The sequence below is a fragment of the Carettochelys insculpta genome, chromosome 18, assembly GCF_033958435.1.
Source record: "Carettochelys insculpta isolate YL-2023 chromosome 18, ASM3395843v1, whole genome shotgun sequence".
In the NCBI taxonomy this organism is placed as follows: Eukaryota; Metazoa; Chordata; order Testudines; family Carettochelyidae; genus Carettochelys; species Carettochelys insculpta.
In genome coordinates, this window is record NC_134154.1 from 23,912,671 (window position 1) to 23,939,758 (window position 27,088).

Consider the following 27,088-nt stretch of genomic DNA (forward strand, 5'->3'; position numbering starts at 1 on the left):
TGATACATAACAAGCGCATGCAGTTTGGAGTTGTATTAATGGGCACAGTGCACAAATCACAGGAGGTGATTGCACCCACCCCGCTCAGCACTGGTTAGGCGTCGGCTATGGTACCACGTCCAAGTTTGGTCACCAGTCTACAGAAGGGATGTAGAAAAATGGGAAAGCATCCAAAGGCAAGTGACAAAGATGATCAAAGGGATGGCATGAAGCCATATAAGCAAACGCTGAAGGAACTGGGTATGTTTAGTTTGGAACAGAGGACATTAAAGGGGGACGTGATAGCTGTCTTCAGATACTTGAAAGGCTGCTGTAAAAAGACGGAGAAAAGTTATTCTTGGTCGTTACAGAGAGCAGGACAAGAGGCAGTGGGTTTGAAGTACATCGTAGCAGATTTAGATTAAATCTTAGGAGAAGCTTCCTAGCTGTAAGAACAGTAGGACAACTGAACAACCTGCCAAGGGAAGTTTGTGGAAGCTCCTTCACTGGAGGTTTTTAAAAAGAGGCTGGATAGCCATCTCTCTTGGCTGATTTAGACACAACAAATCCTTCCTGTTTTCCAGGGGGCGTGTGGTGGAGGTGGGGGAGACTTTGGATAAGATGACCCTCACAGTCCCTTCTAGGCCTGTGATTCTACAATTCTGTGAATTTTTTACCTTTTACAAAACCACAGATTTCTAATATATAATTTCATCATCCCCCTAAAATGTTTTTAAACAATCAGATCAAATCTGCTGTACACATTGGGAAAGTCTACACAGCATAGTTATTTCGAAATAGGGGTTGCACCTGTGAATGCTAGGATAGTTATTTCGAAATAAGAGCTTCACCATGAGGTGAAATTTAAAGCGCCGTATGATGGAAACTGTTGCTTCAGTCTTGTCTACATGGAAAATCTGACTGTTTTAGTTATAGTGGAATAACTATTACACTATTCCAGCCTAACTTGCCCATGCAGGCCCCCCGTTTTGACTTTATTCCGTTACAGATTACTCCATGCAGCCTAATTGTTGTGCAATTAAGTCTGTTTTATTCTAGAATCATCTGCCCAGCTAGTGGTGGAGTATACGTGAGTGATAACAATGCGGTAGTCTGAGGAGTAGCTGATTTAGTCTGTAGCTTCACCAGTAACAAGCTGTCCTGTAGCACCTTCGACACAAACAGATTTATTAGACCAGGAACTTTTGTGAGTAAAACACACTCCATTCATCTGAGGAAGTCGGTTTTGTCCATGAAAGCTCATGACCTAACAAATTTGTGAGTCTCTAAGCTGCCACGGGACTGCTTGTTGTCTAAAATGCAGTCGTTGCTCCACTATAGCCGTTTAGCTGTATAGTTTCCCCATGCAGATAAGCCCTATGTAAAAGCATCTCTCCAGCTATAGCAAGGCAGATGGTGCAGCACAGACCAGGGGTAGCTTGTCAGTCTCTGTAAAGTCCCCCGTTGACTCAGACAATGAGAATGCGCCTGTGATGTTTCTCCCACACCTCATCCAAAGTGCATCCGTCAGGCTGTTGGGAATGGGGTCAGTTTCATAGATCAGCTGCTAAATAAGCCAACTGCCTATGTCTGGGATGAGTCAGAGGTAACTGAAGTCATCTGGTGAAGCATAAACCCCTGCAGGCTGAGTCCCTGGGCAGGCCCACAGGATATGCTGTCATGGCTCTCCTGTTGGGTGTTGCAGTCAGCGCTCAGATATTCCACGGTGGAAGAGCTGCTTCCTCGAAAGCGTCAGAGCTAATGAACAATCTGTGTCCTCTCCACTGAGGGCCAAACAAACTGCCCCTTGTTCCTGCACAGAGGAATACAGTTGTATTTTCCCCTGTGTAGTGATATGGGAGCTGGCATGTTGTGATTAAAGTCAGGATCCAGGATCCAGAATTCCTGTTCCAAAGCCTACCCATGACTCACTGCATGACCTTGGGCAGCTTAAATTGTTCATGCCAGGGCTGAGAAACATTTTCCCATGTCTGCTGTCCCCTGCCCTATGCCAAAAAAGTGACTGCATTATTTTTTACCGACTGCTGTCCCTCACCCAAAAGAAACCCCCTTCTCATCCCTTGCGGTCACTGCAGTAATGTGAAGGAACAGTACCAGCTCTGGGCTTACAAACATGCCATTCTTTTTATGTAACTACTGTGTCAGATTGTTAAACTGTTGAGCTGTTACGTATCGGAAGCAGAGACATGGCAAACTTTCCTTAGTGGATTGGCATATGTCAGAGAACACTATAGAGAGTAGTGTTCCTTGTAAGCTGAGTGCTAAGGTGGCCACCCAGGAGGGATTCATATGCTGTCCAGGTGATTTAGCTGAGTGCCTACAGTGGACAGCGTGGGTTTTTATTGGTGATGCACATCTGTACATGCATCAGTGCAAGTAGTGAAAGTTATTCCACCCATGCATGGAACAAATTAGAAGGAACACTGACTGGGAGGTCACGTTTCTCACCCCTTTCACTTGCTTGTCCCATCAGTACACTTCCATAGCTCAAGATTACTTAAGATGCAGAAGAGGAGGTCGTCATATACATCAGTGTAGCCAAAGATGTCAGCAGGAGCTCTGTCAATTTACACTGGACAAGGATCTAGCCCTAAAATCAAAAAGCTTGTGTACGTGAAGAACGTAGAGCAGGATCTTCAAAAGCATCTCGGCATCTCACTTGTATTGAAATCACAGGATCTGGTGTCTTAAGTATCCATGCGTCCTGTCAGTGCCTCCTTCATGCCCTAAAATGGGCGGTGCTGGGAGAGCAGTTGATTGATGGGGTCACCAGCAGGTGGGAGGCCCTGGGTGAAAGGGATGGAGCTGGCTGCCAGTGGGTGCTAAGACCCACTCATTTCCCCCCATGGAATTCACATCTATGGGAAGCAAAGCTCTTTCTTTCCCTGTTCACAAGGGAGTTCAGGCTCTGGTATTTCTCCTCCAGCAGCTAGTGTGTTCTCTACGGGGGCAAACCTCTACCCAGGTGAGTAGTCCTGTAAAACCCACCCACCGTGAAACCCAACAGGGAATTGTGGGTTTTAACATTGTGGGTACCATCCCTTTTGCAGGGGAGATACGAAACACCAGGCTCAGGGCTTGCCAGGTACTTATGGGAGAAAGAGTTTTTTTTCCCGATATGAACTGTTTTTGACAGATGTGGGATTGAAAACAGCTCGGGCACAAGGGAAACGTTCGGGTATTTCTTGTCACTCTTGGTTTGCTTTCCAAAGCAGACCTCAGTGGAAATCCTAGGGAGGGACTTTCTGGTTTGTTTGTGCTAGGCAGGTCTGTGCTGTGGGTGAATACAGGTCTTCTGCCCCGAGCCTTGTCAGGCTGGCATCTTTCACTGATGATCTGATTACAAAGTTCCTCCAGGGGAGTGGCACAGGCAGCTCCTGAGGCTGCGGCAGCGATGAATAGCACATCATGAGACATTCAGTGGGTGAGAAGGCGAGAGGAATGGAGAAGAATCCATATCCTGATTGGGTCAGTGAGTGTGGGCTGCCCTCCAGCCGCATGTACAAGTAGGGTAATTCCTATTCTTCTTCCTGACCCTTGGGACTCCTCATCCGCAGGCAATCAGTTCACTTAAAAAAGAAAAGAAATCAGCGGCCGCCCAAACCAGAAACTGGCTCTCTTATGGAAAAGCCTGGTAGAATTTAAGAGGGATCAAATTAACAAGGTTCTGTAGAAATAACTGAGCCCCCATTATAGACTTTGTTTGCATTGTATTAACACAAAGGGACCTTGTTCATTGGCCAGGGCTGTAGTGTGCTAGGTAAGACCATTCAAACATAAGAACGGCCATACTTGGTCAGATCAAAGGTCCATCTAACCCAGCAAGCTGTCCCCTGACAGTGGCCAATGCCAGGTGCCCCAGAGGGAGTGAACAGAACAGGCAGTTATAAAGTGATCTATCCCCTGTAGCCCATTCCCAGCTTCTGACAAAGGGAGGTGAGGGACAGCATTCCTTAGTATCCTGCCTAATAGCCAGTGATGACCTATCCATGAATTTATCTCGCTCTTTCTGGACCGTTGTTAAAGTCCTGGCTTTCGCAGCATCCTCTGGCAGGGAGTTCCACAGGTTGACTGCGTCATGTGCAGAAATACTTCCTTGTGTTGATTTAAACCTGCTACCCATTAATTTCATTTGGTGGTCCCTTGTTCTTGTGTTATAGGAACAAGTAAATGACTCTATTTATTTTCTCCACACCAGTTGTGCTTTTATAGACCTCTGTCATGTCCCACGCTTTAGTCTTCTCTTTCCTAAGCTGAAAGGTCCCAGTCTTTTTAATGTCCCCTCATACAGGTTCTGTACAAAGACATCTACAACAGACAGGCTCTGCCTGGCGAAGCTTGTAATGTAAATATTAGACGAGAGGCCCCAGGTGGGTACAACAAATGGCTGGGGGCACCAAATCACAGTGAGACAAAACTGAGCCCCAGAGAATCTCCTTTCTGAAGAGTGTGAGGATTTTTTAACCATCCTATAGCAAGATTTCCTGTCATTCTGTAGGACAGTTCAAAGTACCTATGGATTAGTTGTTAAACTCTGACCGCCGTAGGCCTTTTCCATCTCTTGTGAAGCATAGCCACCTTATACAAATACAGTCCCCTACTGTTGAATGCTAGCAAAGGGCACGTTCCCTGACTGATGCTTAATTGCTAGGACCTCCGTGCAGAATTAGCCCAGTCCTGCACTGGGCATTTTGTGTGCGCACTTGTTTTCCTTTTAGAATCTACCTCCAGCTCTTTGATTTCTGTGTGCTTCCACAGCTGCTCTCAGATGGCAGCTCAGAGGAACCGTGATCAAAGCCAAGTAGCCGACAGCTATTGCTCATTCTCTGTGTTGTTTCAGTGATTGCATGCTTGGATCTGAGGTTTCTGCCACAAGCCGAGGGTGCCAAGCGTGGTAATAAGAAGCAAGCCTGTGGGTGGCACAGGGGATTGGGACATTCCAGACAATGGGAGCGGAGACTCTGGGGCATGGCAGGTGGACACGTGACACCTACGTACAAACAATCAGAAAAGCCCCAGTCATCCGGCCTGCGCGTTGTACCCATCCTGTCTGTGAGGGCCGTTTGTGGGCTGTGCTCTGGCAGAGGCTATTTGCAGCAGCTGCTGGGCGTTGCGCCACAGTTGTCAGTGTCTCTGCCCTGTGTGTGCTGGGATATCTGTCATCTGACACAATTCAAGGCTGTGGTGGGAGGGAGGTCAGGGAGCTGTGGCAGTGTTGCCTAGTGGTTAGAAGAAGGCTTGACAGAAGTTCACCCTCTCCTTTCCTTGCACGCAATTTATGCCACTCTGACTCTGGGCACCAACGGGGAGTGAGAAGGCAAAAGGGGCACTCTTGGGCCCAGCAATTTAAAATGGTTGGGGCTACCAGGTGCTGCTATAGCATTAGCAGCAGCGGGAGCCCTGGGCCCTTTAATCGCCACTGGGGTCCCACATAGCACAAGCCAGGCAGCAATGAGGGTCTGGCTGCCTCACTCCACCTCTTCTGCCTCAGGCCCTGCCCCCTCCGAGGGCCTGCAGCTGGGCCACTTGCCCAGGGGCCTGGCAGTTCTGATCACAGCTCTGCTCTGACCCCATGCAGTCATCCCAGAGCAAGCCTGGTGGCCATCGAAAGGCAAATGGGAGAGAGAGAGTCAGTGCCCTTCTTCTGAAGTCACCCAAAGGAAAACTTAGTCTCTGGTGCTGTGCGCTTTGGAGCAAAACCCACCTCCAAACAGAGCCGTGCAAGGAAGAGGGGAAGTGGCTGCGGGTTGTCAGAAGGCTTGTAGCAGTTTTCGAAGTCACGGTTGGAGCAAGTTTGATTGGCAAGCGATATTGTCTGAGGGCAGGAGGCATGCTCAGAGGATCGCCGTGGAGAGCACAGAACAAACCCAAGGTGGTGGTTGCGAAAGCCACGTTATTAATCCTAAAACAATGGCCTGGAACTGCGCTGCCTGAGGTGTTGTGGGGTGCACCAGAGGGGTGATGAAATGAGCTTGCTTGGCTCCCGGCTTCACTTCAGGACACACCTGGCACGTTACTTAGTGAGGGCTGTCGTGGGAAGCGTCATATCTTGTTGGTTGCCAAATTCTAGCCATGTCAGAGGGTCAGCTCTGTCCTCCTGGGATGCGACTGAGTAAGTGGCCTGAAGAGCTCCTGGTCCTCAGGTCTGTTGAGCATTACCTTTGTAATCCTGTCATAGCATCTTCCAGCCCACCAGCAAAGGGTGTTAGTCATGAGGGAATTTAGCCTCGCAGCCTCTCGTTCAGGGGCAGGAAGTTTTACTCTCTCCCCATGTGAGAGCTGAGGCACAGAGAGGAAGGGCAGGGGTTTAGCGTAATCTTGCTGGCTCCAGTCCTGTAGCCTCACCCTGTGCACCTTCAAGGGCAGGACCTCAGGAGAGGGAGGGTGGTAAGTCTTCCCAGGGCTGTGGCTGGGGATGGGAGGGAGGAAGTGGTGACGGGGGGTCGTTTTGGGGAGTAAAAGGAAGAGAAAGTTCTTACAGATAGTTGTGAGATTTCTCCCCTAGCTCTGCCCAGAAGGGATGGCGGGGGGCAGGGAGGGCTTGTTTGTTTGGAGCAGTGCGGGGAGCGTGACTAGCGGGCAAACTCCCTAGTACGGTCTGTAGAGGGCTAAGAGGGAGGGGTGAAGTCCCCCCTCACCCAAACATGCTGAGGGGAAGTCTCTGTGGGGGCACGTGCTCAGCCTGCTCAGGGTCTCCGGGGGCCATGCCTGGGCCCATTCACTCTACGTCCTGACTGATTGGAAGCTCCTTCCCTGTTCTAGATCAGTCGGGGGCAGCCTGCGGCCCGTGAGACGTTCCGTTCGTGGCTGCCCGTGGCAGGGTTGCCAGATGCACTGGTCTCTGTCCACGTAGGTTTGGTTTTCTTTACCCCTTACTACTAAAGTAACACACACACAAAGCCAGGGCACCTGGAGGCAGGTGCACGCTGTGTGCACACAACATTGTGAGAGCTGTGTGCTCCCTTGGCAGCCAATCGGAGCGCTGCTACGGTTCAGTCCGCACACCCCACCAATTCCAGGGGCACCAGCCCAGTGAGCCAAACCGCCCGATCCTGGGAGACCATTTTGGTTACAGCATCTTGCGGCCCACGGCGATGGAGGGCCACAGGCCAGGTTGCCCATCGCTGCTCTAGATCTAACTGTGTCTTTATCCCTCACAAATCTGCCAGGACCTCGTGCTGCGCATTCCTGTCCTGGACAACGCTGACTTGTGGTGGCAGCTGCGTGCAGGTCAGCAAAGCGAGCCCTGGACTCGGGGGGGCTCTTAGGCGCAGGCACAGCCTGGGGTGGGGGCGAGTCATATTGCAAGGCCCTTGTTTGTGCCTTGCACGAAAGAATCCCCCTTTGCTTTTAGGGGGGAGGTTCTTGTTGTGGGGCTGCCACAGCAGAGAGGGAACGGGGGGCTCCCACATCTCCTCGGGGGAGGACCAGGGAGATGTGCCGCTGAGGCGCTGGAACGTAGAGGTAGCACTAAGGCCCATGTGGAAGGTGTCCTGCAGAAGGAGCTGGCCTCCGGGAGGTGGCGAATGAGCTCTGTTGCCAAGGATCAGCAGACATCAGTGGGGCAAAGCCCTGCCCTGAGTGAGGCTGTGCCGGAGGGTCTCAGAACAGGGTGGCCCCACAAATCACACCTGTAACTCGCTTTGGATAATCAGGGTGGGGGAAAGGGGCCCAGGGTTTCACCCATTCCCTGAGTTCCCCTGCTGCAGAGGGTGCAGTGTTAGGTAGCCCAATGCTCTGAGCAGTGAGTCTCTGCTCTCATCAGCAGTGCTGGAGCTCTAGCGTGACTATCGCCGGGGAAGGCTGGGCGCGGGGGGCGGGGGGCGGGGGGCGGGGGAGTGGGCATTGGCGAGCTGAGGAGAAACGTCCGGAGGAAGAGAAGGCTCTTGTGTGGTTGTTGAGGGGAGCTGGAGTGGACGGAAGGGTAGGAGGCCTGTCACAGGAACAGGGAGAGCGATCGTGGCACTGCAGAGGAGGAGGCTCTCAGCCCAGTGGTGCTGACAGAGATGGACTGAAGGAAGCAGCCCCTCAGGTCAAGGAGCATGTTGTGGATTTGTACAGTGCTTAGTACCAATGTTCCCTCTCTTTTTTCCAGCGATGGGCAGAATAAATTTTATGTGCACAAAGGCAAGTGTCGATGTGCACCACTAACTGAAGCACACGCTGCCCTCCTGCAGTGGATGTCTGTGGCACTCTGCTAATCAGCTGGGGAGCAGCTAAATTTCTCCTGGGCAGCAGCCCAAGCTCTCCCCAGGGAATGCTGCTTAGCCCAGCAGGTGCTGGTCCAGGTGCTTTGGTTATGCAAAGCCCGACTCAGTGGGAGAGGAGCTCTGCAGCTTTCCTCAGCTGTGGTGAGCGGGGCACTCGGAGAGCATGAGCCTCTCCCGGCCCCTGGGGAGCAGGAGGCCAGGCTGTGGAGGTTAAGTACCCAGTCCCCTCTAGCGGGGAGGTTCCCGAGCATTGCAGAGGAATTGTGATCCCCTTGGCATAGTGCTGCGGCCGGGCGGAGGGAGGGGAAGGGAGGAGGAACAGGAGCTCTGCAGAGGTTTGAAAGTTTGGAAAATAAATAGCAAGGCTCTGGACGTTAACCCTGGCATCCCCCTGAGATTAATCATGCCGCCTGCAGCCAGCCCCGGGCCCCGGTGACGAGCGCTGTGGTTTATAGATCATGATTCATCAGCCCCGACTTAGCGCAACCACGTTATTCCAGCCGATTGCAAAATCGGACCAGGAATGCTGTGGTTAGTTTACGGCTTAGCTATGCAAATCGTCAGGAAGCCTCCCCAGCCGGAGAATGTAGACGCACCCCGCCCGGCTGGCAGGGCTGCGAGGGGGAGCGGGCAGCGCCGGGCGCCGGCCATGGGGCTGTACGGGAGCAGCAGCTCGCAGGAGGCAGGGATGGAGCTGGAAGTAAGTGCTCCGGCGCGACGGCCGGCTGGGGCGGGGGGAGGCAGCCATGCCTCCGAGCTGGGCGTGCTGCGGGCGGGCGAGCGAGCTGAGCCCGGCTCCCGCGCGGTGCCTGCCGAGCTGGCTGGAGGTTCCCTGCGCTCGGAAGACGCCCGGCCTGAGCCGAGCGAGGCGCCGCTGCCGAGGGGGACGCTCCCTCTCCCGGGGCCGCGCCCCGCCTGCTCCCCACCCCTCCTCCTGCGCGCTCCCACCAGATCAGGAAGTAAACAGAGGGAGTGGGAGGAGCCGCACGGCTGGCTGGGCGCATGTGGGGGAGGGAAGCACGGAGGGGCCCCTGGTTGCTCAGGGAGCACGGGTGTGAGGCTGCCACCTGGGGGGGGCAGAGCCCTGCAGCGACTGAAAACCTCCGGGCATTAGAGTCCACACGAGCTGGCAAGGCAGATCCCCGCCAGGGGCTGGGGTGTTGCGTGGGCAAGAGAAGAGATGTGGGGGGGGTGAGGAGGCTTTGGCCGGTGATGCCTGTGAGTGGGCGCACACTGTCACTGCCCGGAGGGAGACTTAGCTGGAGGGGTGCAGGGCTTCTGGGAAGAGCTGCCCCCTCTGTGCTGGTCTAGAGCTCATTGGGCTCCTATGGGAAAGGAGGACAAAGGTGAGCAGCCGTTCGTAATTACGGGGCAGCTCAGGCAGCAACGCAGCGTGGTGAGCGCTCCAGGCAGCCAGGGCCTGTGGCTTGGAGAGCCGCACTCGTCCCTTGCATGCTGCAGGTCACCTGTCTCCAAGTGGATTTCAATAAACGAGGGACAGAAGGGAGCAATGAACAGTAGCATCAGTGCTAGAGGAGGTGTCCGGGGGTGAGAGCAGTAGCCACAAGTCCTAAGAGACCTGCAAGTTTCTACTCTGCCACCGACTTCCCATGTGACCTTGGGCATGTCCTGTAGCCTCCGGGTCATCTCTGCAATGAGACACCAGCCTGACTGCTGATCTCAGGGGTGCCTTGAAGATACCAGACACTGGGAGGTGCTTGGATGCTACAGCAATGGGGGCTCAGGAACCCCCGCTACACGGATGCTTGAGCTGCCAGGTGTTAATTCCACTCCTGCCCACCCTTGGAAACGCACCGTGCCCTTCGGCATCATGCACCCTGTGACTAAAGAGAGCCGCACTGAGCCCCAGCATCGCGAGTAGATACCTCTGGGGGCTGGATATCAGGACAGCGTTTCCTGGCATAGAGGCCAGTCACACTGAGGCGTGGTGACCCTGACAACTGGATTTCACCCAGTGCAAGAAAATACACTGCTCGGGCGGAGAAGGAGCGGAGACTTGCTGACTAGAGGAGTTGGTCCTGCTGCAGGTTTCTTTGGTCTGGCCTTTCCTTTCATAGTTTTGGTCTTGAGAGCCTCACCGGCACTGATCCCTCCACATCTTCTGTTTGTTTCACTTCGTTGTTTTTGTGGTGGCTTCTAGATAAAGGTCTGTCTCTTGGGCATTGTGCAATACCTGGAACAACAGGTTCCTGGTCTGCGTTTGGGGTTCCTGGTTACTGTGGTGATGGAAATTAATACTCACAGGGAGGTGTCCGCATTCTTGGAGTGCCGGAGCGAGTAGTCGGACCGTGTCCTGTTTGCATCTGAACTGTACAGTTTGAACCTCTCTCATCCTGCACCCTCAGGACCTGACCGTTGCCAGATGAGAGAATTTGCTGGACCACAGGAGGTTAATATCGTTCAGCACATTACCAACACTTCCACTGCTTACTGGGCTGCCAGAAGACTTTTAGGGGTAAATTAGAGCTAATAACAGCACAGAACCCTGAGAGCCAGGGCAGATGGGTGGAAACAAACTTTCTGGGACCGTGGAAAGTTGGCCACACCCATGATCAGTGGTCATCTGGCTCACTGAAATCATGCTGGACAGCGGATGTTGCTGAATGAGAGCGCTGGATTAGGGAGGTTCAACCTGTACTGCGGCCGGTGGGCTCAAGAACCCTGGCTTACTCTGCTTCCTCTTCCCAGCCAGGGCTTTCGGCGTTATGCTCACTGCTTTAGTGAGTGGGTGATATATGCCATCCCGCAGGGTTCCCTGGCAGGCTGTTTGGTGGGTATCTCAAGGCACTCCAGGGCTCTGCTGGCAGCTCCTCTCTGCAGTGGACTCATAGCCCGGCCAACAAATAGCTTCTATGAGGGATCTGCTGGGAATACATGGCTTGAAGAGAGGCTTTCTGACTCAGGGAAGGGTTACACCCAGCCAAACCAGCAGCTGTTTCCTCTGTGGCCCCATATTGGAGATGGTGACTCTTTTGGTGTCTTACAGGTGGCATGGGGCATAACATAGTAATTGTCCCTCTGCTGCAATAAGCTGCACTGACTCTCAAGGCCCATCGTTGCTGTTGTGAGCTACCTCAAGGCAATACTGTCCTGTGAGTAGCCCAGGCCAGCACCGTTAGGGGGCGCCCTTGGCCATGGTTTTGGTGGGCCGAAGCACACGGTTCCCTGTGCGATGCTGCCAGGTTATTGCTGTAGCAGACGTTGTCTCAGACTTGGCTCAGAAGTATTCTCTGGGGGGCAAGCTTAGCTTTAGCGCCAGTGTGGGTGGGGAGGGGAGGCGATCTGGACACAGCCTCTCAGCATAGCCCCCAGCCCTGCTGCCGGAGCTGGAACGGCGTGGGACCGGTGGGGTGAGCTTTCCTTTGGAAAGGTCGGGTTGCTCGAGGGCCTGTGCTCTTTGGCAGCAGCAGCCGAGGCGGTGTCCGCGGGCCGGCGTGTTTCAGTGGACGCAGCCCCTTGCCCCTTTTCATCTTTTTGCTGCTGTCCCGCCCTGTGGTTTTGCCGCTGGGCTCTCCGAGATCGTTCTCCTCTGTGCTACTCCAGCTGGACAGCATGAGGGCGACCAGCGGTTGCCTTACAGGATTACAGCCCTCTGGTTTGAATGAGAGTGGACGCAAGAGGAGAGGATTAACAAGCCTTCCCTAGGTGCCAGGTGGGTGTAGCATGGGCAGAACTCGGCATGTGGCCATTGTCAAGGCTGAAGGAGCTGATCTGTCCAAGGCACCTCCCTCTCCGAGCAGCTCACCCCATTGTCGCCATTTGCTAGATGGAGAACCGAGGTCCAGAGCGGCTATTTGAGTTGCCCAGGCTCTTACAGGAAGCCTGTGGCCTTGCAGGGGTTTGACCCCAGGTCTCCTGTCTTCTAGGGTAGAGCTCTCACCGCTGGAGCGTCCATCCTGTCTCTAGCTCCCACCCGATGCCTATGTTCAGAGGGAAGGATGGTACTTTCCCATCCATCGGAGCTCTGCCGGCTTGCTCCTAGGTCATGGGATATAACTAGACAAGTCCCGGAGGAGGCTTGTAACTTGTCCCCCTTTGCTTGCACGCTGAGGGGTTAGTACGACAGTGACCGCAGCACGGTTGTGGATCTGCGGCTGTTGCTGTGGAAGGGGATTCTGCCCGGATGGATAATATGCCTGTTGGAGAGGTGGATGTTTCTGCTGACGTACCTGCATCTACAGTGGCAGTTAGGGGGACCTCACTACGTCACAGTAGCTGTGAAATTTCTCACAGCCTGGTGAGTTTGTTGCCCATGAGGCCTCAAGCTGAGAAGCGACTGTCTTGGCAGGGTTGCAGGAAGAGAAGGCAATTTGCTGCCGTTGTGGTTGCAGATGGTTTTTAGGGTGGAGGGAGAGGGGGATCCCTTCAAGGCTCCTGGATCGCTTAATCAATCGTTGACCTCTGTATGGAAGATGGGTGTTTGGATATAGTGGTAGCTATGGCACTTTCTGCTCATGCATCCTGGTTTCAGTCTGATGCAGAGGCTGGTTTCTCATTGCCCAGCAAGCCATGAGCCCCCACAGGAGTCCATCCTTCTGGAGATGACTTAGATTGGGAGGTGTGACCAGGGCAGCACAGGCCTCCTCCCGGCTGCAGAAGAGAATTCCTACCTGCCCCATTCCAGGCACAGAGGAGCCAAGCTCAGGGCTGGGTGCCTGGTGGATGACTTGGTTAATCAGAAGAGGTTGTGGCAGCAAGGGTTTCTCCTTTGTTGCAAATGCACCACCCACCCACCTACCTTTCCTCAGGAGACCGTCAGGCTCTTCAAAGCCTGGGGAGCCTTGCAAGTCTGGTGGCTTTCTCCAAGCCGAGCCCAAGCTGCAGAGCTCCCAGGAGAGCCACAGCAGCAGCTCACAAGAGTCACGGAGCTCGGGGAGCATTGGTGCGACTCAGGGACGTTGTCGTATTGTGTGCTGCTTCCCCATCAGCCCAGTCGGCCACATGCCACGTTCAGAATGAGCCTCACTTGATTCGTGCGAAGCTCAGCTTCCTGGGCAGGCGATTCAGGCGCGCAGAGATCTGCCAGGAGAGGGCCTGTGAGCGTGTCCGACCAGGGTGGGAGCAGGCTAGCTCACGGTGGCCAGCAAGGGCAGAGGAGCTGAGTTCGGAGGAGAGTGCCAGCCTCAGCTGAGCCTTTTGCTGGGTGTCACTCCCTCCCCACGCATTCTGGAGGACAGTTCCCTGGAGGTGGGGAGATTCCTTTGCTGAACGCGCACGCAGGAGGCCATCAAAGGAGCAGGAAGCTCCACCATGGCCACACGTGGTGCTGTGGCAGGGGCATTTGACAACTTATTAGCAGGTAGTCCAGCACGGAGCTCGTATTTGCTGCCAGCACCAGAGCTGCCCCTTGGTGTTCCTGCGACAGCAAGCAGAGAAGTCTTTCCACTTGCAAACTTCCAAGTCCCCTTCTGCAGCTGCCTCCTTGAAACGAGCGCGGCAGAGTATTAGCATGAGTTGGTCGTGTTAATGGAGGACACTAAGCTTCGCCCCGTACAGGCTGCACTCGCTAACCACAGCAAGGGCTGAAAGATTCCGCCCCCGATTTCCTGCCGTCTAACGCTCTCCGCTGCCGCTTCCTGTCCATGCAGCTGCATTGGGAGCAATTCCTCTGGTGGGATTTCTTTGGGTGAATGAGTGCATGCAGGGGGGATTTAGCTAGGTAAGGGCATTTTTCTGGCTCTACCCTGCCAGTTGCTTGTAGACCTTGTTGTTTGCGCTCACATCCACATACAAGTTGGGATCTCCTGTGTTGAGCTGAAGATGTGTGGTATCTAAATACTCAAAAGGCTTCTTTGAACTTGCCTGAGTTTTCTCACAGCTGTCTGAGCCGGGGGTGGGCAGGGGGTGGCTCACGTATCCCTTGGCATCCCCAAAGGAGGAGCATCATTTCCATCCCCACCTTTCAATAAAACCCTGCAGCAGGGCTTGCACACTGTGACTGCCGCGGTAGAATTTATCACAGATTGATCCTAACAAATTTATCATAAGCATCAGTACTTACAGAGACACTTTACTGTTACTGTCCCTGGTTCCCGGCCTTGCAGCTCAGCTGTTACCTGTCCCTGAAATCTGAGCGAACCTCTTGCACAGGTGGATGAAAACTTTTGATGGGCGGGGGTCACTACAAGCTTTTGGAAAGGGGTCCAGGCCTGCACTGGAGGAGGTGCGGGCTCTGGGCTGGAGGTTGGGTGCACAAGGGAGCTTGGGGGTAAGAGGTGGAGGTGAAGGAGGGGGCGTGGGGTCTGGAGAGGGAGTTTGGGTGAAGGAGGCAGTGGGGACCTGGGGCAGGAGCCTGGAGTGCGTTGGTTTGGGTTGTGACTGGGGGAGGGGATTGGGTTGTAGCATATGGGAGGGGGTCTGGGTGCAGGGGGAAGGGCAGAGAGTTTGGGTGGGGGGCAAAAGGTTTGGGTTAGGTGGGGTACAGGCAGGGGGCAGAGGGTTCGGGTTACGTGGAGTATGGTTGGGAAAAGGTCAGAGGGTTTGGGTTGGAGGGGTATGGGCGGGGGAGGGGCAGCGGGTTCAGGTTGTAGGGAGTGGGGAAGGGGCAGTGGGATGGGTTGAGGGGGTGCGGGGGGGGGAGGGACAGCAGGTTTAGGGCAGAGGAGAGTTTGAAAAGCAGCCACATTTCCAGCCCTTTCAGAATTCTCCCATTGCAAAGTCCAGTGCTTCGTTGCCCCTCTTGCTGGTGCCCAGGGCGTGTGGGAGGCGGCTGTTCTCAGCTTGTGCTTCCTGCTCACTTGCGATGCTAGCACCAGGCAGCAGGTCGTGGGGGATCAGGTTCCCTCTTCACACACACTCACACGCACACGCTTCTCCACTGCTTTGCTGAATCAAGGCAGGAAAGAACAAGGTGCCTTCCTGTCACCCGTTGCAGTAGCTCTGCAAATCCCCTTTAGCACTAACCCTTGGGTATGAAATCCACTTGGCACAGAACACTGGCATGCGGGAAATGGGTGTTCTCAGGCAGCAGGCGGGTGTGATGTCTGATGGCACCTCTGCACCCAAGATCACCTTCGCAGCACAGATCTTTAGAGCCCTGCTCAGCTATATAATTAGTGTCTGCGCCGTCGTCTCTACCCGTCACCTGCAGATGCCAACCTTCACACCCGCAGAGATCAGCCACTGTCCCCACATGTGCAGGGTTCTAGATGCAAAATTTGGATCCACATCTGCAGAACTGAGCCGTGAATGCCCACATCCATAGAAGCAAATACCTGCGGATCTCCCGAGCTCGACGGGGCAGCCAGGATCAGCACTTGTGAGGATCAGTTCGGTTGGCGATTTCCTCCTTTCATCCTGCAGAATCCTTTGCCAAGGGCGACCGACCTGGCTGAGCCCTGGTGGATTCACCACGCGCAGCCGCCCTGGGGAGGAGTGTTTTTTCTCTCTCATTTCTATGTCTGTTTGGGTTTCCTTTCCTTTGCTGCTGGCCAAGAAATCAGGCCTCTCCCTGCACTGTCTCCCCGCAGCTGCAAATTGGCATCCAGCATCACCGCGGTTACTTTAGAGAAGCTCCCTGTTGGACAACATGAAGTGCCTGAGAGGAGAGCAGGGCTGATGGGGTGTGATGGGCTCTTGTACAAGCTCTCCTAAAGCAGGGGGAATAGAAGTGGCTGTCTCATACCTGGGAGTGTTTGGGGCGTGTGGGAGCAGATAACTTCCTAATGATCCTGTGCTGATGCTGTGCTGCGAGCTCTGGGGTCAGCTTAAGTCCTCCAGCACAATAGTTACTGCATCATTTGCCCCAAAGTGGATCAGCTCGTTGGTAGCATGTGCAGCCTCGTCGCTTCTCTGTGCATCCCGTGTCTCCCAGCGAAAGGCTCGTTTGTAAATTTGTGCCTTGGAAAATCCCAGCAGGTGTTCCAACGCCGCCTCCTGCGCACAGGCAGGGGGATATTTGTGCTCTCGCCTCCCCCTGCTGGAAACACTAACGTTCCTTCAGGGCACTCTGCAGCATCCCGCTGGTGCCAATAGGTCCAGCAGAACAGGAGCTCACTGCAGCTGCCGTTGTCACCAGTCGAGCCTTCCCATTCACCTTAATGGGAGTTGGATCACGTCCCTGAGCACAGACCTTAAATGGGTTCTGAGCTCTGCATTAAGCCGTCTGACCTGCTGGCCTGCCCCTTGACTCCAGACGTCCACCCCGTGGCCCAAGCACGCCTTGATTTAGTTCTTCCCATCTCGGGCCGCCCCTTGTTGTTGTTGAAATGCTCTGGTTTGGTTCCGTCCGGGTGTGAAGATTTATCAGCCTCAAGGTTTTTTGTTGTTGTCCCTTATTTTGCAGCAGCAGCAGCAGCAGATGCCCCGTAGCAGCCAAGAGGAGAAGGATGACAAAGAGAAAGAAAAGGAGAAGGAGGCAGAGAAGGAGGAAGACAAACAGGAAGCAGAAAATGACAAAGAAGAACTGATGAAGTAAGCAAGGTTCCTCCTTTCTCTTGGCTCCCCATTGCAGGGATCATAGTGCGCTGGGCTGGGAGGGGGAGCATCCTTCCCAGCCAGGAGAGCTGCACTGGGAGGAGCAGTGTGGCCAGTGCTCAGGGTATTGACGCTCATCCAGCCTAATCTGGGCTCTGACTCTGGTATTGGCTGACCCTTCTGCAGGTTCCCTGGGTCGTGCTGTGTGTAGCTCTATTCTCCCACCCCAGATCAGGCTAAGCCTGCTGCTGGCATAGGAACGGGCCTGTTCTCATCTAGATTCCCTCTCTTCCCCCACATCCAGGGAGAGCTTAGCAGAAACCACTGACCCGCTTTTGAAAGCCCCTGAGCCCACAAAGCATCTCGCATACTGTGGTTGGTTCGATTATTGCAAAATATTGCTGAGCCTCTGAGAGCCAAACTGGAATCAAGGGGCAGTGGAGCATAGAGCTTCACCCTGAGCCATGTCGATGTCAGTGTGAGATCTTCCAGCTCAAGGGATTCGGACGGTTTTATAGCGGTGCCTGTCTCAGTGCCTGGCACGGTGCAGCTTAGCGGGGGGCGCTGGGTTTGTTGCTGGGAGCGGTTGGCAGGCAGAAGGCGCGCTATCTGTGATGGGCTTAATACTTGGCTTAGGGGAACATCTGGCTTTGTTACATCCAGGCTGCCTAGACATTTACCAGCAGGTCCCTTTCAGGAAGATAAATGAAGGAGAAGGAGATGCTCCATTGGAAAGGTCCAGCATTAAACCTGCCTCTCTCAGGTCTCTGCACGCTTCTGGCACCAGAGCGGCAACTGTCTGCAAACTTACCCCACCTCCACCCCACCCCAGATCAGGCCAGCTGCCCTCTTGGCAGCCTCCTGAAATGGATTTGCAGCCCCCCTCGATTTCCCCACTCTTGCAGGGAGAAGAACGACGACACATCTGGGGAGGATAACGATGAGAAAGAAGCCGTTGCTGCCAAAGGGCGCAAAACCGCCAACAGCCAGGGCAGGCGCAAAGGCCGCATCACCCGTTCCATGGCTAATGAGGCCAACAACGAGGAGACGGCCGCTCCGCAGCAGAGCACAGAGCTGGGTAGGTAGCTGCTGGGACTGTGGGCTGGAGACTGTGGGCAGCCTTTTCCGTAACCCCTGGTGGGGGGGAGGGTTCGTCAGCCCAGCCGGCTGGGAGGAGGGGAGGCCGTGGGAACAAAGGCTGGATTTCTCACTCTGGTGTCACTGACTCATGGGGCAGCCTTGGCCCAAGTCACTGTGCCTCAGTTTCTCAGTCTGAGAATGCAGGAGAAGACCACCTTGCAGACCTGGCTCATTAAAATTCCTCCTGCCCTGAGGTGGGGGAGTGATTTTTTTTCCTCTAACTCCTCGGAATTCACCCAACTGGGCAGGGGGCAGTTGAGAGCCAGGCCTGTGTCTCACCCGCTGAAGCTGGAGCTCCTTGTAACCTGAGTGAGGGAGCTTTGCAAGGAGGCAAAGGGACCTGCCTTCCTTAGTGAAGCCACGCAGTGCTTCCTGCAGGCGTCTCTGCAGCTGGTGGCTCTTCAGTCTCAGGCCCTCCTTGGGAATCTGGCCGCATTTTACCATGTGCCCCGAGGGGAGTTCAGGCCGCCCTAGAGAGCTCCACAGCTGGCAGGTCTCCAGTGGCTGGGGAACTCCCCCTCCCTGTGCTGCACCTGCCCAGGGACCTGACTTAGAGTCGCTCATTCATTTTCCCTCCCTGCCCAGCCCCTGCTCATTCCAGGTTGTAGTGTGTCTGGGCTCCATGCAGGAGGGCTGAGTGATGGCTCTGATGCATCCCATGGCAGGGGTCCTGGCCTTCTCCTCGTTGCCCTTGAGTGCACCACTGATGATGCTCAGTGAGGGGCATGCTGGGACACCTCTTCCTATGGCCTGTGATTCCATGTTTCTCCCAGAGTGCGGGCTCATCGGCATGCTCCCTGAATGTCAGTGACTCCTGACGCTTCTTGTGCTTACGGAGTCTGAGAATAGTGGGCCCTCGCTTGCTGAGCTAGCCCGTTCCACGCAGCTGTGATTCCCAGCCAACCTCCCTGCATGCAGACAGGTGCACAGTGATTTCAGCTGAGCGTAGCAGGCCCTAACACAACAATCCTCAAACAGCCTGAAAGCATCAGGGCGTCTCCTGAGACTTCCAGGCAGCTCAGCGAGGCAGGTGTGGTCAGAAATAAGAGTGGTGTCAAACCAAGCTCGCCGTAAAATGCATGGATGGGTGGCTGGCATGGCCCTTTGCATGCGGTGCAGTCGATAAGGATTCTGCATGTAGCTGAGAGCCCTACGAAGGTGACAGCACCACAGGAGGGCTTGCGTGTAAGTGTAGAAACAGCCATCTCCGGGCTGTGACAGAGCTCGTCTGTCTTCCTCTTCCTTCGGTGATGAGCAGAAAGATGGTGGTTGCCTTAGGGAGCAATCCACTCCTGTCTCAGAGAAGGGGAGTACCGTAATCCTTATGGAATGCAACCCTCGCATACCTCGCAGCCCTTGCGTACCTTGAATACCGTGTAGGTCGAGAGGGCTTGTGGGGATGGGTTGGGGCCCTGGGAAGGTGCGGGGGGGTTAAGCCTCGGCGGAGGGTAGGGCTGCAGGGGACGTGGGAGGGTGCAGTTGAGCCAGGGCGTGCAGGGAGTTGGACCCGGGCTGTGGGAGTGGTGGGTGGGGGTTGAAGCTGGAGCCCCGCACACATGCATGTGCCGAGGAGGGTGAGCTGGGGCTGCAGGGGGTTGGGGGAGGTTGAATGGGGTGAACCATGGTGGGAGGGGTTAGCTGGGGCCACGGGGGCTTGCGGGAGGTTGAATGGGGTGAACTGGGGTGGGAGGGTTAGCTGGGGCTGCCGGGGGTTGAGTGGGGTGAACGGGGGTGGGGGGTTAGCTGGGGCTGCAGGGGGTTGAATGGGGTGAACGGGGGTGGGGGGTTAGCTGGGGCACAGGGGTTGGTGGGGTTGAATGGTGTGAACTGGGGTGGAGGGGGTTAGCTGGGGCCGCAGAGGTTGAACGGGGTGAACTGGGGTTGAATGGTGTGAACTGGGGTGGAGGGGGTTAGCTGGGGCCGCAGGGGTTGGGAGGTTGAACAGGGTGAACTGGGGTTGAATGGGGTAAACTGGGGTGGAGGGGGTTAGCTGGGGCCGTGGGGGTTGAATGGGGTGAACTGGGGTGGGAGGGGTTAGCTGGGGCTGCGGGTGGTTGAATGGGGTGAACTGGGGTGGGAGGGGTTAGCTGGGGCTGCGGGGGTTGGGGGGGTTGAATGGGGTGAACTGGGGTGGAGGGGGTTAGCTGGGGCCATGGGGGTTGGGGGGGGTTGAATGGGGTGAACCAGGGGTGGAGGGGGTTAGCTGGGGCACGGGCGTTGAATGGGGTGAACTGGGGTGGAGGAGGTTAGCTGGGGCCATGGGGGTTGGGGGGGGTTGAATGGGGTGAACCAGGGGTGGAGGGGGTTAGCTGGGGCACGGGCGTTGAATGGGGTGAACTGGGGTGGAGAAGGTTAGCTGGGGCCATGGGGGTTGGGGGGGGTTGAATGGGGTGAACTGGTGTGGGAGGGGTTAGCTGGGGCTGCAGGTGCTTGAACGGGGTGAACTGGGATGGAGGGGGTTAGCTGGGGCCACGGGGGTTGGGGGAGGTTGAATGGGGTGAACCGGGGGTGGGGAGATTAGCTGGGGTGGGTTGGAGCCTCATGCGCCTGCAGCCACTGACAGCCGGCGCCCCCGTGAATATGGGTGGCTGACAGCCCGGCATGCACCTAGGGGATAAGCTGGGGATGGGGGGGTAGAGCCAAGCGGAAGGGGATTGAATGGGTGTGAGCCAGAGCGGAGGCGGATTGAGCTGACCGGGGGGTTAGAGCCCCTCTGCAGGGGTGAGCTGGGGCTGTGAGGGGGAAGGGTTGAGCCAGACGGGGGAGGTTGAACGGAGGGTGCACTGGGTGGGGTGGCTGAGTGAGGGGGAATGTTTCCAGCCCCACACAGCATGCTGGGGGCTGGGAGCGGGAACCCTGCGCGTGGGTTGATACCGGAACTGCACGCGCTGGGGTGTGAGCTGGTGCTGCTGGGGAGGGGGGGGTGTTGAATGGGGTGCACCGGGCAGGGTGCTTGAGCTGGGGTGAGCGGAGCCCCATGTGCACTGAGCAGGGGTGAGCTGGGTCGACACAGTGGTTGGGGCCCAGGTATGTGGGGGGGGATTGGGGCTCAGGGGTTGGACGGGAGCCCCAGGTGTGCGGCTGGAGCCTCCTGCTCGGGGAGGTGAGCTGAGGTGCTTGCGGGGGGAATGAGCTGTGGCCACGGGGGCAGAGGGTTGCGGAGGGTTGAGCCAGCAGAGGGCTTAATGAGGGTGAACCAGTGCAGCTGTCAAGCAGCGCCGCTCTGAGAAGTGGTGGGTAGGGGGTTTTAGCCTGCCTGGCTGCCCGCAGGGGTAGGCAGCTAGGTGGGCTGAAAACCTTCTCGCTGCCTTCCCAGCTCTTAGCCTGCCTTGCTGCATGCAGCTGTGGAAAGCTAGGCTGGCTGAGAGCCCAGCAGCTGCACATTGTGCAAAACTTGTGTTAAAGCGCATTTGACACAACATGAAAGTGCGTAAAGTGAGGGATTCCTGCATGGATCACGGGTCAGCCACGTGGGAGCAGGCTCTCGTACTGAGACCTTACTGCGCTGTGCAGCGTTTGCCTGGTTCCCTCTGGAGTCCCTCTAGGAAATGCTAAAGAAACATGGATCCACGCACAACAATTAACAATGTTTTCGGGTGAGATGTCTGACTGTTGGGGAATTTCCTTAAGGAATGCGGTGTCTGCATTTGTACCCATTAGGTCAGGAAATGTGTCTTGCTTATTCACCAACTGAGTACAGCAAACCCTTGATTTAACTGACTAATGGGAGGGAAGTGTCCGTTTAATGCCGTAAGTCCATTCAATGCGAGGGTTTACCGTTTTCCCCCTCACGCCCCCAGCCTGGCTTCCCCCCTCTAAGTAAATGGGCAACTCACCAGTGCTGCCATGGCTGGAGCAGCCTCTCTGTGGCCTGGACAAGGTGGAAATGGCCCACTATCAGTAGTATGTATCAAAAGAGGAAAAAACAAGTCAGATCAGACAGGGGGACATGGGCCGATTTGTCATCCCCCTGTCTGGTCTGACTTGTTTTTTCCTCTTTTGATACATACTGCTGATACTGGGCCATTTCCACCTTGCTGAATAGACCTTGTCAGCTCTGGCCCTCCCTTTTACTGGGACCCCACTCTTTAAATAACCCTCTGAAACCACCCTTGCCCCACACTCATGCATCTGATGAAGCGGGTCTTGGCCCATGAAACCTTATGTTCCAAAATATCTGTTAGTCTATAGGATGTCACAGGACTTCTTGTTCTCCAGGGCAGTGGTTGTTTTTACAGGTCTAGTGCTAGCACAGCAGGGTGCTGGTCACCCTTCGGGGTGCATCGACACTGTGCTAGTAGTGAGGGGAAATTATCCCAGTAATTGAGGTCGCGTGTTCCCTCCAGCAGGGAGAAGGACACCTGACAGCACCGAAGTGCCCTGGGGAAGTGGGCTGGGCTCACAAGCATGCCAAAGCAATTGGTTCCACTTTGTGTCTCCCCAGGAATGGTGTGATTTGGGTTGGCGAAGACAGTTGCTGCATGTTAAATACCCACTGAGCACTAAAAATCAAACCCAAACCCCTGTACTGTGGTTTAGCTGCAGCAGGCTGCAGCTCCCCATAGACATCTGTTACGTAACAGCTCAACCTCAATAAATATCATTAATCAAACCCCGTAGGTCATTCATCTGGCATTTATTTAACATACACTAACAATCTTATTAAAACTCAATTAAACGCCTAGTTAGGTGTGTTTGGGAGACTTAAAGCAAATAAATCTCACAGTCCTGAATGTGCCCCCGGAGGAGGGAGGAAAATTCCCAACCATTGATTTCCTCTGCCAGCTTAGCCGAGGCAAGCTGGCGGGAGCCCTGTGGGGACTGCCTTTCTAAGGGCAGGAGTGACCTGCAGCGACTTCCCCGAGGTGACGTTTGTAGTGCGGTTGGGAAGGAGCTGCCTTTTCCTCGCTTTCAGGCCCTGGTACCCAACAGGCTGAGGGCATCAGAGCTCTCCTCATCCCCCTGCAGAGCCCCAGCACCTTTCTGAGCTTCCTGGAGATGCTGCTTGCCCTTGCCCCTCCTGGCCTGTGGCCTCGCCTCGTGGCCTACTTTCCATGGTAAAAGGACACGGTGGAACCCGCTCTCCTCAGTGTTGAAATAATCTCCACCTGTTGTCCTGAGGAATAGCCCGTTGGCAGCTGAAGCTGGGGGCTTTTTGTCTCTGCCTCACGGGCTGGTTTGTTATTGTAGGGTTTGCTGGCATGTGCTAGGCTGCCAGCAGGATGATTTCCAAGTGAATGCATTGCTGTGGCCCAGGGCATGGAGCACAGGGGGGCTCCTTTGCACAGCTCACGCCCCTCTCTTAGGCTACGTCTACACGTGCACGCTACATCAAAATAGCTTATTTCGATGTAGCGACATCGAAATAGTCTATTTCGATGAATAATGTCTACACGTCCTCCAGGGCTGGCAACATCGACGTTCAACTTCGACGTTGGGCAGCACCACATCGAAATAGGCGCTGCGAGGGAACATCTACACACCAAAGTAGCACACATCGAAATAAGGGTGCCAGGAACAGCTGCAGACAGGGTCACAGGGCGGACTCAACAGCAAGCCGCTCCCTTAAAGGGCCCCTCCCAGACACAGTTGCACTAAACAACACAAGATCCACAGAGCCGACAACTGGTTGCAGACCCTGTGCATGCAGCATGGATCCCCAGCTGCGGCAGCAGCAGCCAGAAGCCCTGGGCTAAGGGCTGCTGCACACGATGACCATAGAGCCCCGCAGGGGCTGGAGAGAGAGTGTCTCTCAACCCCTCAGCTGATGGCCGCCATGGCGGACCCCGCTATTTCGATGGTGCGGGACGCAGATCGTCTACACATGCCCTACTTCGACGTTCAACTTCGAAGTAGGGCGCTATTCCCATCCCCTCATGGGGTTAGCGACTTCGACGTCTCGCCACCTAACGTCGATTTCAACTTCGAAATAGCGCCCAACACGTGTAGCCTTGACGGGCGCTATTTCGAAGTTGGCGCTGCTACTTCGAAGTAGCGTGCACGTGTAGACATGGCCTTACTGTGCAGGTTGCAGGGGAGGGTCACACCCACACCTCTTGAGAGTCTGAGGCTCTTGTGAAGGGTGAAAGTGAATCGGATGTAGCACAAGGTGCTGTGTTCGGTCTCTTTGGAGCCCTCCTGGTTAGCTGGAGATCTCTGATCCCCCGGGGACCACACAGGCTCTCTGAGCACATGGGATTTGCTGGCAGACTGACTCCCCCTCCGGTTGTCCAGTACACTGAGACGACCACATCCCTACAGCCAGGTCAGCCCTCAGCTCTTGTCCTTCCCAGCAATGACACCTCTTCACGTGATTAGACTAAAATTTGTAATGATGTGGCACCTTCTTTTCTGTGCAAGCAGCGTCTCCTCGGCAAAGCGCAGACTCCGTCAGGTGGCTGGCTCTGTCTTCTCCGCCCAAAGCGACCTTCTGCTCAGACCTTGTGCTGGTGCAACAGTGGGCTGGCTCGGCAGCATGGGGCTTGGCACCTCCTTGTGTCTAAGCCTGGCCCAGGGGTGGTGAAGCACTTAAGGGAGCTCAGGGGAGAACCGCTATCCCTGTACAGCGTATTCTGGTTGGCCTGGCAGGCAGTCGGGTGCTAGTACCCTTGTTAGAATTCCTGGCTCCGTTGCTGTGTGTTGGATATTTAAAACCCTCTCGCCCTGACTACTTGGTTCTGTTTATTTTTCAGCTTCTTTGGAGATGAACGAGAGTTCTCGCTGGACGGAGGAAGAAATGGAAACGGCCAAAAAAGGTAATACAGCCTTTCCTCCCACTGCCAGTCCTCTTGGTCGGGAGAGGAAGCCGGTCCGTGGTGGTAGATGGTACGCGCCTGGCAGGGGCAGCCCAGGCGTGTTACCACCTTGAATCTCGGGGTCCTGATTCTGTTTTTCTTTACACTGCTTCACCGCGCTGTGCAAACCCATTGATGTCAGCAGAGCTCTGCTGGGCAGGCCAGCGGCAACGCAGAGCTTTGTAGCCCGTTTGTGGTAACAAGCGACAACTTTGGCAGCCACTTTGGGGATTTCATCCGCGTTTGCTCCAGGAGCCGCACTCGGTTGATTTGCATCGTGGAAGGACTGGGTGGGATAGGGCTGCCCTGGGCTCTGTGCCGGAGTGAGGCTGCCGAGGATGATGGTGGTAGGGCCAGAGCTCTGTGTTGGTGTGGAGCTGGGCGCACAGTGGGTGGTTGGGGCAGGCCTTGGGTAGAGAGCTGGGCTTCAGCGCTCAGTCACGGCGTAGGAGACTAGAAGGGACCGTTTAGTCTGACCGCCTGCGTGTCCCAGGAACTGAACACCACTCCTCACCCCCACCAACAACCAGAATTAGACCAGAGTGTTACAGCCTCAGGAAACTGAACTATGGTGTGCCATGGGCCGTGGGCAGCACACAAGGCCTCGTTTTGGGGAGGCACGCCTGCCTGCCAGTCCCTTCCGCCCCATGCCCTGTCCCCGCATGCTGGAGCCCCAGAGCCTTCCCCCCATAAAAGGGAAATGCCCCAGAGGCCCCCTGAGACTGGCGGAGTCTGGGCTGACCTCCCCAGCCACATTGCGCCAAGCTGCCACCACCAGCACCAGATTGAGGTGCTCCTTTGGCCTCTGAGCACCAGGGCCTCCTTAAACCAACAGCCTTCCCAAATGCCAGGCTGACTCTAGAGCCAGCAGCCACAATCGTCCAAGGCGCGCGCACACCTCTGCTCCCCCAAAGAGCCAGGCTGGCCCCAGTGCTGCCAGAGTTGGACTGGCCCGAGCTGGGAACCTTTTGGGGGTGGAGGAGGTGTGCGGGGGGTCAGTGAGGCGGTTGCAGTCCATTGGCAGGTCAGCCATGTCTTCCCAGGCCTATTATACCCACCACCCATGTCAGAGGCAGAAGACAAGAGGAGCTGGGTGCCCGAGGTCCCTGCATTGTCAGGAAATGTTTTCAGTGAGAGAGAACCTAGCTGACCCATGCAGAGGAAGGCAACCTCTGCCCCTAAGGTCTTTGCCAATCTGACCTGGGAGAAAATTCCTTCCTGACCCTGAATTTGGGGTCACTTTTTGGGGTGCTCGTGGCACACACATGGCCTGGCACCAGTAAAAGGCATACGCCCCAGTGCTCAGGCAGGGAGATTCTCGTGTGTGGAAAGAGCAGAAAATAAAACACCGTTGCAATGCACCACTGAGTGCAAGTCAGACTTTGATCTCTGCCTCCTCCTGTAGCAAATGCACTGTTCGTCATAAGGCGCCTGCCGTCGTCAGCTGAGAGCCCCCAGGCCCCAAATCGCAGCCCCAGGCTGGGGTTCTCCTGCTGAGGGCTGAGCTTCAGGCAGCCCCTTTAACTGGGGCCAGGCTGCTGGCAGGAGGAGGCTTGTTTTGCATCCTGTGGCCAAGAGAGTGTCTTGCTGAGACCGTTGTGTAGCTGTGCTGAGTGCAGAGGACTCCCTGTGCCACTTCCCCCTTGTTTGCCTGGCTCCTGTGCCAAGATTTCTGCTGTTTAAGTTTTTTCCAAACTCACGTCCTGTTGCTCTGCGGTCGAGTTCTCAGCCAGCGCCTAGTGCATCCTGCCCAGCCCGCTCCTGCTCTCGCTTCGGATGGAAAACTTCATTTGGGGACAGCAGAGTTAGACAGGCCCGCCTGGCCGGTGGAAGAGGGGTTGGGGAAAAGCTCCTGCCGGAGGCACGTACACTATAGCCTCTGGCTTCTCGTGCCTGCAGAATCCTGGACGGAGTTTACTTCTAATAAGAATTTGCCAGTATGTTTGGCTGGTTCTCATCTGAACCATTCTGATGCTCTGTATAAACCCCCATGCCAGCCTTGTGCCCAGCCAAGCATTCCTCTCTCTAGACTCATCGCTTATAAGCCAACAGAAAAAGTACCCAGAAAGTTACTTGAGTAAAAGTACAGCAGCCTGGAGGCAGGGAATGTACTTAAGTACAAGTTACCAGTGTCCTGGCTAGAAGAGTACTTGAGTAAAAGTGCGCCCGTGTATGCCCCATCTAGACTGTGCTCAAGTATCCAAAAGGGAAAGTAACTGCACTTCTACTCAAGTAACTTTCTGGGTACCTTATCCTCCTCTGCAAGCCCGGACTTCAGTCAAGCTGCCTATCTGAGCTCTGACTGCAGGGATTAGTGGTGCTCTAAAAGGAGCGGTCATGGTCCCCATCCCTGTAAGCTGAACACTTGGGTGGCTGCCCAGGAGATTCAGGTGCCACCCAGCTGGCTAGCAGAGAGCCCACAGTGCCCACAGCTGGCAGCTTATGTTTCTGCTGGTGGTAGACACCCATACGTGCATCAGTGCACATCATAAAATGTATTCTACACGT

The 27,088-nt window shown here is 55.3% G+C and overlaps 1 protein-coding gene across 13 annotated transcripts in view; it reads left to right on the forward strand.

The window, feature by feature from the left end:
* Positions 1–27,088, forward strand: part of NCOR2 (nuclear receptor corepressor 2) — a 446,369-nt gene that overhangs the window by 315,682 nt on the left and 103,599 nt on the right. For 11 of the 13 annotated variants that reach the window (XM_075012370.1, XM_075012376.1, XM_075012377.1 and 8 more), the window contains exons 15-17: positions 16,516–16,643; positions 17,552–17,724; positions 24,479–24,541. In XM_075012370.1, the coding sequence (XP_074868471.1) occupies positions 16,516–16,643; positions 17,552–17,724; positions 24,479–24,541 (364 nt within the window). Of the gene's footprint in view, positions 1–8,829; positions 8,911–16,515; positions 16,644–17,551; positions 17,725–24,478; positions 24,542–27,088 lie in introns of those variants that run through there. The other 2 variants (XM_075012383.1, XM_075012373.1) reach the window with 2 other exon arrangements.